The sequence below is a fragment of the Bos taurus genome, chromosome 21 (assembly GCF_002263795.3).
Source record: "Bos taurus isolate L1 Dominette 01449 registration number 42190680 breed Hereford chromosome 21, ARS-UCD2.0, whole genome shotgun sequence".
NCBI classification, from domain to species: Eukaryota; Metazoa; Chordata; class Mammalia; order Artiodactyla; family Bovidae; genus Bos; species Bos taurus.
Window position 1 is genome coordinate 31,509,397 of NC_037348.1, and position 18,569 is coordinate 31,527,965.

The 18,569-nt window shown below is 35.9% G+C and overlaps 1 protein-coding gene across 1 annotated transcript in view; it reads right to left on the reverse strand.

Annotated features, from left to right (window-relative positions):
* The window catches only part of ETFA (electron transfer flavoprotein subunit alpha), a 69,934-nt gene that overhangs the window by 38,093 nt on the left and 13,272 nt on the right, over positions 1-18,569 (reverse strand). Inside the window, 7 exon segments of the mRNA NM_001075822.1 lie at positions 6,839-6,921; positions 10,419-10,487; positions 11,671-11,772; positions 12,415-12,525; positions 13,573-13,672; positions 17,022-17,104; positions 17,206-17,287. Of these exon segments, the coding sequence (NP_001069290.1) occupies positions 6,839-6,921; positions 10,419-10,487; positions 11,671-11,772; positions 12,415-12,525; positions 13,573-13,672; positions 17,022-17,104; positions 17,206-17,287 (630 nt within the window).

Genomic DNA, 18,569 nt, shown 5'->3' on the forward strand with positions numbered 1-18,569 from the left:
TCCCTCATGTAGATCTTTTATATCCTAACTGGATTTTTTGGTCTAGTACTCCATCAATTATTGGGAGAAGGTATAGTATTGAAACCTCCAACTAGGATAATAAATTTGTTTATTCCTCACTTTAGTTGTCAGATTTTGCTTCATGTATTTTGAAGTTCTGTTATTGGGTACTTACACATTCATGACTGTTCTGTCTTACTGATAAATTGATCCTTTCATCAATTTATGGCCCATCAATTTATGTTTGGCAGTACTCACTGTCTTGAAGTTTGCTTTACCTGATATTAATAAAAACAACTCAGATTCCTCATGTTTACTATTAGTATGGCATATCTTTTTCTGTCTAAATGTATTTCCCATAGGCAGCATACAGTTGAGTCTTGCTTTTTATACATCCAGCGATCTCTGCTTTTTGACTGGAATATTGAGTTCATTTATACTTTTCTCTCACTGCTTTTAAGAGTTTCTTTTTATCAGTATTGAAGTGGATATACCTTATTTGTGGGTTTTGAATATAATTATATCAACCATAAACACAGATGAAACAACTTTGCTTGTCTGCCAGAAAACAATTCTTGATTATGAGATTTCAGGTCTTCTAATTTGTTTTCACTTAAAGTAATAAAAGGTGCTTGCTGATCATTAACTGGAGAAAGCTATAAAGTCAGTGAATCTGGAAACTAACATTTATGACACACAGAAGGCCAAGAGGCATAGGAAAAGATGCTCAACATCATTAATTATGAGGGAAATGCACATCGAAACTATAATGAGGTATCACCTCACACCAGTCAGAATGGCCATTGTAGAAATTAAAAATTCTACAAACAATAAATGGTGGAGAGAGTATAAAGAAAAGGAAACCCTCCTACACTATTGATGGGAATATACATTGGTACAGCCACTATACATTCTTTAAAAAACTAAAACTAGATCTACCACATGATCCAGCAAGCCCACTCCTGAGCATATATCTGGAGGAATCCAATATTCTGAAAGATACAGGCATCCCAATGTTCACTGCAGCACTATTTATAATAGTCAAGACATAGGAGCAACCTAATGTCCAATAACAGAGGAATGGATAAAGCAGATGTGGTACATGTAAGGAATGGAATACTGCATGCATGCTCAGTCATGTCCAATACTCTTGCAACCCCAAAGATCGCAGCCCGCCAGGCCTCTATCCATGAAATTTTCCAGGCAAGAATACTGCAATGGGTTGGCATTTTCTACTTCAGGGAATCTTCCCAATCCAAGGATTGGACCCGTGTCTCCTGCATCTCTCACTGACCCACCTGGGAAGCCCCACAATGGAATATTACTCAGGTCATTAAAAGGAATGAAACAATACCATTTGCAGCAACATGGATAGATTATCATACTAAGCAAAGTAAGTCAGAAAGAGAAAGACAATTATGATGTGATATTTCTTATATGTGGAATCTGAAAAATCATACAAATGAACATATCTATGAAACAGAAATGGACTCACAGACTTAGAGAACAGATTAGTGGCGCCAAGGGACAAGGGGTTAGGGAGGGAAAGATTGAGAGTCTGGGATTAGCAGATGCAAACTATCATAGGATAGTCCTATTCTACAGCACAGGGAACTATATTCAACATCCCGTGATAATCTATGATGGAAAAGAATATGAAAGAGTAAAGTAAGGCAGGCAGAGAAAGACAAATATCATAGGATATTACTTACATTCAGAATCTTAAAATAAAAAAAGGTACAAACATACTTATTTATAAAACAGAAACTGACTCATGGACTTAAGAGAGCAAACTTATTGTTGCCAGGGGGAGAGGGTGGTGGGGAGGGACAGATTAGAAGTGACACATACACACTGATATATTTAAAACAGATTACCCAGGGACCTACTGCATAGCACAGGGAACTCTGCTCAATACTCTGTAAGAACCTTAATAAGAAAAGACTTTGAAAAAGAAAAGTTTCAACAGGGAATGCAGCAGAGCGATCTGATGTTGGTTAAATTATGCACTCTTTCCAATTAATTGGCTCTCCCTCCAAAGCAAATGTACTAAAAATAAAATGACTTCTTTTTTGAAAAAAAGATTTTTTCTTTTAATCATTCTTTAAGCAATCTGACTGTTACATGCCCTGTAGTTGCCTTCCTGTTTCCTACTCTTGGTATTTGTTGAGCATCTGAGATCTGAGTTTTTCTCCTCCAATTACACACATAATAGACCTCCTAAAGTTGTCCCACAGTTCACCAAAGCTTTGTCCGTTTTTTCCTGTGTTTTCAAAATTTTCTGTTTCGTTTGGGACATATCTCTGCTGCCATATTTTAGAGTATTCCTGCAGTGTCCAATGGCAGGATATACATTCTCGTCAGGTGCACAAGGCATAGTCACCACAATACGGCATTTGTTGGGCCATAAAATAAGATTTAATGAATTTTAATACTGAAGAATTTATATCTTTAACATTTACATTTTAAAAAGCAAAATACAAAATTAATGAAGCAAAGTTCTACCTTAAGTGCAAGGTAAATCTAAAGTAAGCAGAAGGAAGGAAATTAAGAGCAAAAATCAATAAAAAGAAAACAATGAGAAAAATTAACAAAGTTAAGAATTGGTTCATTTTTGGTGTAGCCGCTCCAGAAAACAGTTCCTCAAAAGGTTAAACATAAAGTTATCATATGAACCAGCAAGTCTACTCCTGTGTATATATCCAAGAGAAATGAAAGCATATGTCCACACAAAAACCTGTATATGAATATTTCTATCTGGATTATTCATAACAGCCAAAAAGTAAACAGCCCAAATTTCCATCAGATGATGAGTGGATACATAAAATGTGGTATATCAGTACAATGGAATTACTATATGGCAATAAAAAGGAATATTATAACATGAATAAATTAAAACATGCTATTTTTTTTAAAAAAGCCATAAAAGACCATTTAGTCTTTGATTCCCCTTACATAAATGTCCAGAATAGGTAAATCTATATAGACAGAAAGAGCTTCCCTGGTGGCTCAGACGGGTAAAGAATCTGCCTGCAACGCAGGAGACCTACGTTCTATCCCTGAGTTGGGAAGATCCCCTGGAGAGGGAAATGGCAATCCACTCCAGTATTCTTGCCTGGGAAATCCCATGAACAGAGGAGCCTGGTGGGCTACAGTCCACAGAGTCACAAAGAGTCAAACACAACTGAGCAACTACCACTTTTACTTTCACAAAGACAGAAAGTAGACTGGTAATTGCCTAGGACTGGGGAGCTGAAAAGAAAATAGGAGTGCAGTTGTGCAATTTCTTTTGGAGATGATGAAAATGTACTAGAACTGACAGGCGATGTTTATACAATTCTGTAAATAAACTAACAGTCACTGAATTAAATAGTTACTTAGACAAACTGTATGGTAAATGAATTGTATCTCAATAAACTTATTATTTTAGAAAGCTGAATCATTATAAATGTTTAATATTATAAATTCCTCGCTGGACTGATGTAGGAAAGGGAAACAAAAAAATAGAAGACACAAACGGCAAAATTTAGAAGGAGCTATCACACCAGATTTTACAAACAATGAAAGGAAACAGGGCAAGATTGTATAAACAACTTTATCCAATATATTTGATAACTTAAGAGAACTGAACCAATTCCTTTAAATACATCACTTAGCAAAACAGACTCAAAACAAAAGAGAAAATCTGAATAGCCCTAAATCTATCAAAGTAATTGAGTTAACTGTCAAATGCTCCAACAAAGAAAACTCAAAGCTCAGATGGCTTCAGTGGTGAGTTCTATCAAACATTTAAGAAAGACACAAACACAAACCAATCTTACACAAACTCATTCAGAAAATACAACAGGAGAGAGTATCTTTCAACTCATTTCATGAAGGCAGCATAATGCCAATACCAAAACTGAACAAAGATATTGGGGATGAGGAGGAAAATTACAGATTATTTTGATAAAGACAGACCCCAGACTCCTTAACAAAGCATCAGTCAATGAAAGCCGGCAATATATTAAAATTATATCATGATCATATCATGAACAAGTAGGATTTATCACAGCAACTCAAGGTGGTTTAACATTTAAAAACCAAGCAATGTATTATTATGAATACATAAGTCTGTGTATCTGCCTACACATACATACCTACACACACATACCTACACACACTCCCTAACTCTTTTCACTGAGGTGTCCTAAGAACAGCAATATCCAAACAGCAACAGGCACAAGTAATATTCAGATGTCAGCTTCATACTATTCTTCCACTAAAAGGAACCAGGATTCCCTGGAGAAAAGACTGATGCCAGGGCTGGGATAGCAAAGGAACAAAAAGCCTAGAACATCTTATTCTATCAGTAAGGCCCCAAAGAATGATGGGAACATGCTAAGACACAGAAGCCCCCAGAAGGGCTTCTCACTGGCCAAATGCGGAACAATTTGTACATCAACAGAAAGAATAACAACAGATTTTCACCCACTGAACCTAATAGGGACAATAAGTCCTATTATAAATAAATATTCAATGTTCGCTTATAAGAAAATAAATGTAAATGAATAAACTGAAAGTTTGAGAACTGGAATATTCACATCATTTCAAAGTACCTCCTTATAAAAAATTTATTAATTACAAAGGGAAAAACAGCTTTACAGTGGAGAAGTTTGAGAAATATCACCTTAATCAAACAAAGTGAAAACCTAATAAGACACAATGAAACTGTATACCACTTTATAGGATGAAATATCACTTTTGGGATATTCCCGTCAAAGGCGCATACATATTCTAAATAGAACGGTGAGGAGACAACAGATAAACCCAAAATAAGGGACATTCTACTCTACAAAATAGCTGTCCTATAATTTTCAAAAGTGTCAAGGTTATGAAAGTCAAAATAAGACAGGAACTGTTTGAGATGGAAGGACACATGACAACCATATGCAACATTTGATTACAAATTACAACCCTTTGCTAAAACATATAGGACATTATTGGGACAACTGGCAAAACCTGAACAGGGTCTGATGATCACATGGTATTAATGTACTGGTGCCGATGTCCTGATTTTAAAAGTTGTATTGTGGTTTTATAGGAGAATGTCCTACTTATTTGGAAATGATGGAGAATCATCTCAGCAACTTACTCTCAAACAGTCCACAAAAATAAAGGTTTTTACTTTGTACTTCAAAGTTTTCTGTAAACTTGAAATCAGCTCAAAAAAGATTAAGAGTCTTAAAAGAAAAATATACACAAACATATACACAACTACACACAGACAAATAATACACACAGAGACAGACAGACACACACACACACTGAAGTCTAACTCAGAGTTAATGAGCCAGAATCTCCAGGGAATACAGGATTCATGTTAAAGAAAGTCTTCAAAGACTTTAATATGTTTTAAATTCCTTATGAAAAATTTTCAGTAATCCTACAGTCATGATAGTAATGTTGAAGAAAGCTGACTGCATGACATTTATCTACAAGTAAGGATGCCACGGGTTGTTCCCTGTCATTCTGCCATGCTACTTAAAAACAAGTGTATTGTTCCTGAAAAGTCAATGTAAATAAAAGCCTGTCCCCCACCATACTTTGCTGTAGAAGTATTATTGATTAGAAAGGTTGTGGGCTTCATCTTTGGTAAATAAATTCAAATCTAAAGATATTTATTCATGTAAACTAGGACAAACAAGATTTCCACCAAAAAATACCTCTTTGCCATTCCTCATTAAATGTCAGGGAAGGTTCGAATTTACCTGCTCAATAAATGTTCTCACAGCCTGACAAATGCGGAATCACAAGCAAACAGGTCACATGATTTTTCTAACTATTTTAGATTCTGAGATCTTATCTGAATTCAAATAAGCTGAATAACACAAAAAGCATTAACAACCATCAATAATTAGATGTTATAAAAATAAAAATTCCTGCTCTTCAAAAGAAAATGAATAAGGAAGCAATACAAAGACAAAGAACCCAATTTTAAAATGGGCAAAAGATTGAACTCTCTTCAAAACGAACTTCAAAGACAAGACAAATTTTTTTTATTATTTTGAAATTTTAAATGAACATCTGATGAGATATGAGATTTTTTTAATGGATATGACTTAATATCTTGTTTTGAAATACATTAAAAGTACATTTTGAAATATATTTAAAAACTCATTTTCCTCCACACAATAAAGACTTAAGCTGGCTAAGAATTCTACCCACTGAAAACTTGTATCATCTAAGAAACGTGACAATCATTCGATATTGTTAGTAATTCAACTTTGAAACCAATATATTCCTAAGTTTTGAATAGTTTTAATTGAAGAATAATGTAATACGGATCAGAACGGAATCAGAATTCCTGAATTTACAGAATTTACTGAATTTCATGCAACCAGACATAATACAGAAATAAACTAGGTGTTCAGGAAGATGTCAGACTATAGCTGTCAATTCACAGCCCCTGATTTTGAGAGTCTGTGTTCATTAATACAGATTCATTGGTTTTATGGACAGATTTTATAGTACATAGGCATTATGGTAAATAAATGCTAAGGTGAACTATATAATAAAATGATGCTTCTCTCAATTTCATATTTAGTGTTGTGACAAATCTGACAAAGTATTCTACTGCTTTAAAAACTCTGAAAAACACTGCTGGATTTAAGACCTGCTATACATTTTACTGAGGCCAAGAAATCCATAGGCCTGTGAGGACACATTCACCAGGATAAAGGCTAACTGCTTAGGCACACTGAATAGATCATCACTTCACTGAGATGACTGTTCCACAAACACATGTAGTTCTTATCCCCACAGAATTTTGCATGGCATATTTTACTGCAGTACTTACTGGTGCCACTATTTTTCCTGTCTGTCCAACTTGCAAGTCATTGGGAACAAAGCCAGCATCAACAGCAGCACGAGAAGCACCAACTAAGGAAAAAAACAGTTGTCATTTTTAAAGCTCTATTATTCAATTTGTTGGGGACATTCACTGATAATGGTTTTTAAAAAATTTTTAAAAATTTTCTTTTTTTTTTTACCCTCTCCAATCCTCTCCAGCAGATGCTGCTTTGTCTGCCAGCATCCTCATACCACTGGGGCCTCAAGGTGGTACTCCAGGCCCTCACTGCCACTCTCAAAAGGTTTTCCCTCCTTTCTCCTTAAAAGCCTTCCATTTTGAATCTCATGTCATCGGATAATGTCACTCGTATATTGCTTGTGTCATCTATTAACCAGCAGGTCAATTCCCTTCATTTCTCTAGGATTTTTAGCTTCTGGGTCTTGTTACTCTCTCCAATACTAGTCTTATCTTAATTCTTGAAGACTTTGACATCCTGGCTCCTCAATTCTTTGAGCAATTCTCCATTCATCTTACCCTTCACGCTACCTCAGCCATACCCATGGTCATATCCTCAATCTGTCCATTACCAATACCATCAACAATCTCGATTTCCAAAATCTCTCTGTGACCTCCCCATTCCAGCTGACCCCTTTTGGTCCCTTACTCCAACAACCCTCTGACCCCACTGAGGGCTATAATTCTTTCCACTGTCCCTCTCTCCCCTTATGTTCTCTCTTCTTTCTTTACCCAGTTCAGTTTCTATTATCAATGGCTCTAAGCACTCCTTTGCATATGCCTTCAATTTCCTTGCCCTCCTCTTATATCATCTTATTTCCAGATGGTGGAAAACCTCCATCTCTAGTTACTGACTAAACAATCTTTCTCCCCTTTGCATACCTGTCCTGTTCAGCATGACTGCAAAAAAATGCTAATGTTACTCAGCCATGTTAACCCTTTTGTACTTTAAATAAATAGGCCTTACTTCTCTCAGACTGTCCTATATTGTAATTTTGTATCTTTCCTCTCTCTTCAAACTTTCAATATTCTTTTAACATTCTGCTTCCAATTTCACTAAAAAACTGAAACCTGCTCCAACTAACAAGTTCACCCATCAATTTGCAGCTGTGTTCATATTCTCTCCCACCGACTCAAGAACATCACTCCAATAACTCTCATCTCATGTATGATTAACCTTTCCCTCTTAACTGGAGCATTCCCATCGGCATATAAAGCATGCTATTATCTTCTAATCTTTAAAAAGTTCCTCTGTTGGTCCTGCTCCCCCTCTAGCTACTGTCTATTTCTCTGCTCTACCATATGGTTAGAAGCCTCTAAAGAGTCGTTTGCATTCATTGTCTCCATTGCCAGGCCTCCCATTCTACTTCTAAAAACTTTTTAATTAAAATATGACACACATACAAGAAAAGCACACAAATCACAAATGAACTCAGCTCATGATTAGCTTCGACGGCTGATCATCAAGTGAATACAACCATGTAACTACTTTTAAACACTCCAATCAGGTTTTTGCCCCCAGTACCACCATTACTAAAACTGTTCAAAGTCACCAATGACCTCTACGTGGCTGATCAATGAGGCACTTTTCAGTTCTCATCTTCCCTGACCTACGAGCAGCATTTGACACAGAAGATCACGCTTTCCCTTACTGAGACACTTCACTTAGATTCCAGAACAACACACTCTCTATCCTGGTTTTCCTGCCTTACTTTTCCATTTGTCTTTGGTCTTCATTCTCCTCTTCTCCCCTACCTCTTAAACTTATAGCATCTAGGGCTTAGTCCTAGGACTTCTTCTACATCTACACTCTTGGTGAATTTATCCAGTCTCACAGTTTCAAATACCATCTAAATGCAGTTGATTCCCAAATTTCTATCTCTAGTCCAAACTTTCAAACTCCACATTCCTATCAGATCAGATCAGATCAGTTGCTCAGTCGTGTCCGACTCTTTGCGACCCCATGAATCTCAGCACGCCAGGCCTCCCTGTCCATCACCAACTCCCAGAGTTCACTGAGACTCATGTCCATTGAGTCAGCAATGCCATCCAGCCATCTCATCCTCTGTGGTCCCCTTCTCCTCCTGCCCCCAATCCCTCCCAGCATCAGAGTCGTTTCCAATGAGTCAACTCTTCGCATGAGGTGGCCAAAGTACTGGAGCTTCAGCTTTAGCATCATTCCTTCCAAAGAACACCCAGGGCTGATCTCCTTCAGAATGGACTGGTTGGATCTCCTTGCAGTCCAAGGGACTCTCAAGAATCTTCTCCAACACCACAGTTCAAAAGCATCAATTCTTCAGCGCTCAGCCTTCTTCACAGTCCAACTCTCACATCCATACATGACCACAGGAAAAACCATAGCCTTGACTAGATGGACCTTTGTTGGCAAAATAATGTCTCTGCTTTTGAATATGCTATCTAGGTTGGTCATAACTTTCCTTCCAAGGAGTAAGCATCTTTTAATTTCATGGCTGTGGTCAACAAGTAAGTTACAAATGAGTGGTATTCTTTTCCTCATTCTTCGGGACTACGAATAGAAATGCTTCCCTTTATCCCATGGAAATGGTTGCCAGGAACTGATCACCAGCCAACTCTCCCCAAACTAGCCTTCTGCCAACCTGCTCTTTCTAGGTTTCTAGGTGGAGAGAGGAGCTGTCCATCCATAGGATCTCTTCCTCCATCTCCTGGCCCCTTACAAGCCCAAAGCAGCCTCTGGTAACTGGAAACATATTCACTGCCCAGTAGGAGCATGGCTCTGCCAACACCTTGATTTCAACGTGCTTCTGGCCTCTAGAACTTTGAATCATTTTGCTCATTTTATTCACTGTTTTTTGCCTAGCTCCTAATATAGTGCCTGCCATATAGCAGACACTCAATAAATATTTATTCAGTGAATGAATAAATGAAATATCCTCAGTCAAATACCATCATCTGATTATAAAGAGTCAAGATTACATCTTTATTCAGACAAAGCCATAACTATTTCTATGGGTACATATATTAGGTAATATAAAGCATAAAAGCCAGAAAGTTATACAAGAAACTCTCAAAAGGGGGAGAACAAACTAGACATTAAGAATACACTCATTAATAGTTGTATAATTAAAAACTAAAATACTTTAAATGTTCTGATTTTTTTCAAAAACCATTATTCCATTCTTAATATACTTTTAATAACAAGATCCATCTTCCCTATAAATTTTTAAAATGTTAATTTCTATTTGTATGAGAGATTTACGTCGGACCAGCAATAAAGAGAAAAACAAGGGCATTCCTGAATCTGAAGTAGGCAATGAAATGGACATTTAATTTTTTTTAATGGAAAAAACTACTAAAATTTGGCAAATGGTAAGAGTATCATATAAATAATAATGAACAAGGACAACCTTTCCTCACTGAAGGCTACACCATTTACATGGAGATTAAGAAAAACTGTTTCCGACAGAAAAGTTGAAAATGAGAGAGAGCAAAAAATCTGCAGCTTTGAGTGACTTATATACGAATGAAATAATGAAGAAAAAATATTTCCAATGAAATGGGAGTATTTTTCTAGTAAGGAAAATAAACTTACCTGCAGCATGTAGTTGATCTGCCAGATCATACAATAACTTAAAGTTCTCTCCACTCTTCAAACCCCGACCTCATTAAGAAGATGGAAAAAAAAAAAAAAGAATTAACCAAATATAAACTCCATTCTGTAAAAATTTTGAACTTCATATACATGAGTGAATCTTCATATTATACAACTGCCGTCTTCTCTATAAAGCCTTTCCTAAGTTCTCCAATGATACTCCTGCACTTTTCCAATAAAGCATTCAACACTACTGTAATTCTGTAATTAACTAACTGGTTAACTACTAGTATAATTAGTCTTTAAAATCAGTCTTCCCCACTAGAACAAAAACTCTTTTTTTTTTCTTTTTCAAAAACTCTTTAAATACAAGATTCATACCTATATTGGTCACTCCTATATTTAGCAATACTTAACTGAACAACTGAAAGAAGACATTCCACTAGTCTTTAAACTCCTTAAGAGCAAGAATAATCCGTTTTTTCCTCTTTATTTCTCCAGCACTTTGCAATGGGCCTGGCAGAGAACATATACCTAATAAACATTTATTGAAAAAATAAGTGAATAAACTAGTCAGATATACCTTTCTGAAATATAAATTATTTCCTCTCAATGCCACTTGCAATAAGAAGTTGTTTGGAAGCTTAATTACTTCCTTTGATGTTTAGTTTGGAAAGATTTTTCAATCATAGCAGTCACTGTTTTAAAAAGTCAGCAGGCTATGAAATATGGGTCTTTTTGTTTGTTTCTTGGGGTTTTCTGTTTGTTTTGTTTTTAAATAAGAAGCATGGTATACAAAAAGAAGCAAGTCTTATGCAATATTAACAGTTTTCATATTAAATGTGAAAAAACTTCAAGTTATCCATAGAGACTTGGACTGCGTTGCAAGACTTTTAAAATAGAGCAAAGGGTCGCACAACACAGCCTTGAGATTCCAACCAGTCCTTTCTTTGCTTCAGAAGTTAACCATACTCTTCAGAATAACACAGGAGTTGGTCAAAATGACAAAGACACCAAGTTGCAAAGCTATGGAGTTGAGATTTGTACCATGCTCCCCCTGGTGCCAATGAAACAGATTTGCAACACAAGTCCAAACTATTAAACTCAAGATTTCATTTTCCTAATGGGACTAATACTCACAACTTAGTTCTTACATTTGAAAAAACACCTGTGCTCCATTAAAATTAAGTATTAATAAAAGCAAAGTATTTCAAGTTTACATCATTTTTTAAAATTACAATATTTGACTCACCACCAGACACCACCACTTTGGCACCTGTGAGCTCTGGCCGATCACTTTTTGTTAATTTCTGGTCAAGCCATTCTGATATTCCTACTGGGGAAGTGCTTGATGCTGTGTGTATTGATACATATAATAAAACAAACAGTATGAGTTCAAGTACTATAGTAAAAATAAATTTTTAAGAGAAATACACAAAGAATTAATAACAGGAAATTTAATTTTGTTAGTGTGATTTTTTTATTTTTTGCTACTAATTTCATTCTCTCTGATTTTCGGAAAGACTTAAAGGGACTGGATTCCAGCCTTCACCGTATTAGCTATATGACTTTTGAAAAGTCATTTAATTCTCTGAGTCTACCTATAAGACTGAAAAAACCCTTTCTCTAGGGGTTTAATAAGATACTATATATATTAAAGTGTTAACATCTTCCATAAATTTACTATTATTAGTCTTCCATTATATTGAAGCTCTTTTATAATAAACAATGAGAGGAGAGTAAAAAATCCTCACATCAATATAACAAATTAATCTTAATGCACCCCACCCTTACCCCTTTGATATATACCAAACTATCACAGTACAAAAAAATAATATAAATATTTCGTACTTTTGGATAAACTTGGGAATATCATTTATTTAGATGGAGCTCTCAAACACCCTGCATTAGAGATTTAACTAGAAGCAATCTCTTATTCTAATATAATGTCTGAACCAAAAATAAGAAACCAAAACAAATACAAATGAACACTCACCCTTTTCTGAACTGGCACTACCTCCACTTGCTGCTGCAGCTTCAAAAGATGTTCCTCGGACAGAAAATACCTTCACTTTCTCATCACACTTCACTGTACATATAGCATTTCCTGAAATACATATTTATTTTTAAAAACAACCATGAAAGGCAAAAAAATCCCCCAAGTATTCCTCTGAGGTTCAGAATTTACTTCACAAAGATAAGGAAAAAATAACTAGAGACCAGTTAGGTTTTTTCTACCTTTACTAAATATAGGGAAAGGACTGTAACATTGAAGAAACGTATCAGTGGCACTCTAGGTAACTTTGGATGTCTTTAAAAATAGAACAAGTGCTGACCTGCATGGAAGAAACGAACTGGAAAAGGCTGTCACACTAACCAGGTACATTCTTCCTAAAAGGAATATAAACAAAAGCTTTCTTCTCCAAAACAACATGATCAGTAACTTAACAACATGAGCTGCAATAACTTAATAAAGACAAAGCTACCATGCCTGCTAAGGGAAGAAAATAAGTGAAAACAAGGTAGGGGCATAAAGGATGGCAAGTGTGATGCACCCAGATTTTTAAAGGATTTGAGACATTTCTTATGGATTAGCAATTACATTAAGAGTGACCTAAACTATGACCAAATACTTCCCTTTAAACACTACTAAAGATGAGAGGTTTGATTTGAGTTCAATCAGAAAGATCAAAGAGTTCATTGCCTTCTCCAGCCCCACCAGAGACCAGTGTGCTTAGCAAAAGATCAGTCAACTAAAAAGACACTGAACTGCATTTCTTAATGCAGACAGAAATGAAATAGAAGCAGCAAAGAAGACTGAAATTATTTTTAAAAAAACAGAAAGTTTTCTTTTTCAAGCGCCACTTGCAAAATATACTGAAAAAGAAACCTAATTTTTATTGATCACTGGAAAAATCTCACTCTGTACATGGAATAACCAGGAAGGAAAAAAGTGTGTTTTAACTCTATCAGAGAGAATGTTCTATCACGGTCCAACAGCAATTCTAACACTAAGATAGATCTAACACTAAGATTTTCTTCAGGAAGCTTTAGGATGATCCATGCTTCAAAATCCTATCTTCAATATTAATTTCTGCTTTTAGAATTTTCAAAAATTTAATATACTGATTAACTGTTTTCCTTGGGTACTCACCTGCATAAATGGTTCTCACAAATGTGTCAGGTGATTTGATTGCAATGATGTCAGAAATAGGGGCAACATCAAGTTTGGCTGCTATTCTGGGCAAAAGGTTCTAAAAGCAAAATAAGTAGTGAGTTACACACATACATGCTGATGGATGGCTATAAAATATTAGCAATAACATTCTCTAAAAGCAAATTCTATAGAAACTTTATTTTGAATATTTTATATTTCACGTGCATCTTTAGATACACGACAGCTTCAAGCACAACTTTTTGGATAGTCTTTGAACATAAGTAAGAGTCGATCATTACTCTAACTACATTAAGAGTTTTATGAGTTTATAGCAATAAACTACCTTAACTCAGTACGTTGAATTATGAGACATGACATTTGCTTTAATGATCATCATTTACAAAGTGTGACAGTTATAGATTACTGAATCTAGATATGATAGAAAAATATTTATAGTAGTAAAATTCTCAAATACTAAAAAAGAACATCTTTATATGTTTACTTAATGTACATGAAAGAAAAAATTCCAAATCAGACATGTTCACCTTTTTAAAAAGTGATGTTGCATTTAAAAAAACAAAAACTAACCAAAGTGTCCATCAATAGGGCATAGGTTTACAAATTATAGTAAATCCATATAATTTTAAAAATGAGAAAAGTAAAGTACAACCTTTCTCTCTCTCTTTCTCTCTCTCTCTATATACACACACACACACGTATATGCTTTCTCTGCATATACATATAACATCTCTGGAATAGACACATGTGGTGACTGTGCTCCCACTAGCAGAGATCACTGGGCAAGCCCCACTAACCCCAGGGCTTAGTTACTTCACCTCACAGTAAGAGGAAAAGAACCTCTGTGCTTTTATCCAAATTTCTTGGGCTCTAAAACAGAATCAGTTAGTGAAGAATGAATATGCATACTTTCTAGATGCAAAGGTTCTCTTAGATGATGAGATCATCTAAGTGTAATTTTAAAAGTGAAGTGTTGCTTTTATCACACGAATAGAAAGGGTAAATCCCCCGCTGCTTTCTACACAGAGCTTACTCTATGGCATCTCCTAAACTCAGTACATGAAACCAACTCTAGCAGGTGAACTTTCATTGTAACAGCACTCAAGTTCCTCTCCTCATTCCATCCCCAAATCCTCTCTGTTCCTCTAAGAATTCTCTCAGGACCATCCTCTAATCACTCCTTTATTCTGCATCCTCTCACATGCATGTACAATTCAATAATATGTATTTTGTCTTAAAAGTTTTAATATACATCTTATATAACCTTCGACTAAGTTTATAAGCACCCTGAGAGCAGAAGCTGTGTGTCTCCACTTCTCATCTCTCTGCTGCTGCCGCTGCTAAGTCACTTCACTCGTGTCCGACTCTGTGCGACCCCATAGACGGCAGCCCACCAGGCTCCCCCGTCCCTGGGATTCTCCAGGCCAGAACACTGGAGTGGGTTGCCATTTCCTTCTCCAATGCATGAAAGTGAAAAGTGAAAGTGAAGTCGGGTCCGACTCTTTGCGACCCCATGGACTGCAGCCCACCAGGCTCCTCCGTCCATGGGATTTTCCAGGCAAGAGTACTGGAGTGGGGTGCCATTGCCTTCTCCTCTCATCTCTCTACCCTGTATCTAATAAGCAGTTCTATATAAATTGATGCCAACAAGTATTGAAAGTTGAAGTCAAATTTCCTCCTGCTACATCCTCCAACTGTAAAGATTTTCTAATATTCAGTCTATTGTTACCTATATTATATAGCAATTTCCTTTCAACCATAATAACAGAGCTACTGAAAAGTACCATAGTTTATAAATCCACAATCAGAAAAAAATTAAGATTTTATAGGAAATAAAGGGCTTGGGAAAATAATTAAAATGCCATTAAACATAGTTCTAACTTGGTAAATAAGACATTTAGAAGATACCTGCTTTTAAAACAAACCAAATTTGTCAGCATTTAAAGCCTGCTTCAGTAAGTAACTCTTTCCTTGAGGCACCTTCTTTAACTGTTCAGGAAATATGACTGGAAATATTATTACCTGGCTGAGCAGATTCTCACACAAATTTTATGATATTCAGACTGTATTTCTTTCTAAAGTTTTAGAGTTTTTTTAAATTCCTTGAAATTTAATACTTTCTGTACTTCTACTATTCCTTGTTTCACTCTAGCACATCTTGAAAACAAAATTTACCACAGCACTTCAAGGCACACGTCTCAGTGTCCTGAAAGGATGGACGGTAAACAGATACCTCTCAACACTATCTAACAGGCTACACCACGTGGCTTCAGGGAAGGCGAGGTAATAACCAACAGTGTTCTTTTGATGCACAAAAAGATGACAGTTTTAAAATTCTAGATTACCAGTATAAAGCTGTGGTGTCTTATAAAGACAATCCGTGAAGACCTATTACAGAGCAAATTGTTCAGCTTCACCTGATGGACTCTTCCTCATTCCAAATCCATTCAGAAGCTGCAGCACCAGCTGTAATACTGTTATGTGACCTTTGTTCTCAAAACACCCATATAGCAATCAAAGCCAGAGTATAAAATCTAGGGAATCAGCTACAACAAATACCCTTTCTTGGCTTAACAATTTTCTTAGTGAACTGTCATCACAGAAAGTCAAGACTCATGAAATTGTTTGAATTATCTAACCCCGAAACAAAACCCTCATAGATGGAATGGTCCCCAATGATCTTTTAGTCAATGCTGATCTGCAACATCCCAAAATACAGTAGCTGGATGTCAAGCCTCTGACTTAACCATTTCCAAGGAAAATGACAACTGCTACAGAGAAATCCCATTCCATCTTTTAATAGTTCTAACTGGTAGACTTAGACATCAGCTGGCCAAACTGCATCATGTTACATATCAGAAAACAAATTTCAGGAAGGTAAATAACTCATGCAGACCATGACCCACCTCATAGCACATTCAGACATACCACAATGCATGTGATCAGATCACACTTCTCTCCACCCTAAGGATGTCTTCAACCACTACACAGCCCTTTCCAAATCTCTCAAATAGATAAACTTGGCCTTTCTAAATATCCACCAGTCACCAAAGCAAATCCATGTCTTATAATGGGTTACTAATTCAAATGGCGTTCAGACAGTTCCACATTGTTATTTAAGAAAAATACATTTAAAAATAGAGCTTTCCCCATGACAAAATCTGAAAATCTGGAAGTGGCATTATAAAAAATATGACAAAGTCTCAAAAGAACAAAGCTGTCTCTATGACCATAGCTGAAAGCCTGGAGATAGCATTTTAACAGAAATTATAGCAAAATCTTGAAAGAATAAATTTTATCAAAACTATTACATTAATTCTGAAAGCCAGAATTAGCTGTCTAAACAAAGTCTGTTGTACATTTTCAGTACCATGAAATCTAACCCTTCCAACTAGTGACATCAGATTCCACATTCTCAATCTTCTCACCTTTCCAAAGGCAGATGCTCCAGCACAGATGTGTGTGTGATTAAACTGCTTCTGAGTTGCCAAAATCAATGGTGTCAGTTCCTCTGAGAATTAAACACATTTGATAAACACATCTCATAATATTTTCATATTTAGTTTTCAAGCATAATTGAGACATTAATTTTTTCCCACTGGAAAAGCTCACCTGGAAGGAGGCCTTTGTACGCGTCATGCTGAGCCACCAGAACTTTCGCCACACCTGCTACTTTGCAGAGATCTTGTGCCACCTATGAATAAAAGTTTTTAATTATCCATCTAACAGAAAAATACTAATAGAGCCACCATTACAGATTCAACAGAGTATAAAATCTTAATGGCCACTGTAAAAACTGTTCTTATGAGAAAAAGGGCTTCTTAGGAATAAAAGAAAATTATTTAACAAAGAAAATCTTAAGCCAATTGATCTTATGGTCTACTGACCCTAAACAAAAATTCTTGCCTTGAAAAAAGTACAAATTGATAAACCAAAATCAACTTCGCTCTCCACTCAAATGTAATTGTATATCGTGCTCTTCCCTTTTGCTCAATACAAATATAAGTCCATCATTTTAGAAATGGTTAGGTTCTTTCACTCATAATAATGACACAGCCAATACATTTCAGACATTTCAGACTTAAGGTTCCGAGAACTAAAGAGCAAGACTTAACCACTCTGGTATGCAAGCCACTGCACTTTATCTGACAATAATGATTTTTGCTGATATTAAAATCAGTGATTCTGGGCCATAGAGAAAACCATAGAGAACCTTAGAAAACTATAGAGAAAACAGTCCACTGTCAACCCCTGAGTTCCTGCCCATCCTCATGTATTTATCTATAATGAAGCAAATTATTTTCTATTTTAATTCCTCTTTTCTCTTGTTTAGAATCAGGATGGGGTTCTGGGAAAGCTCTTTGACCACTCAGATTTTCTGTATACAGAAAAGCCATTTTTTTCTGTATACGAAAGCCATTAGAATTCCTTCTTTTAAATCTCTAAGTACAGCATGACCGGTTTCTGTTTTAGCAGAAACATGGCAACCATATTCTAGCCTACAGTCTTCTTGTTTACCTCCATGCTGATTCACTGATGAGTAAACACAAAAGGCCACGCCTTCTGCCCTCCCTCAAAGGAGGGCAAGGTTCCAACAACATTCACTCAAGAAAGAAGGCAGTGCAAAAGCAACTCTTCTGAATCAGGTATTCACTGGCAGGGGATATGGTACTATCAAATCCATCTCTTATTTCAGGCACTACACAGAAAAGTTACTTGCTGTCTATGATATATCTTCCAAGTTATATTAGATTAATTAAAATCACAGTAAAAAAAATCAAATCCAGAACTTGTATATCTGAAAGTAGGGCAACCAAAAAGATAGCTTAGCTGTCTTTCATAACTATGCAAGAGTCAACAGTTGTTAGCAGGATTTAGGTAAAGAAATCCACATAAGCACACACCTGCTTGAATACATTAAGATACCAATTTCATGTAAGAAATTGGCCAAAACAATACTAACTGAACCTGCATTA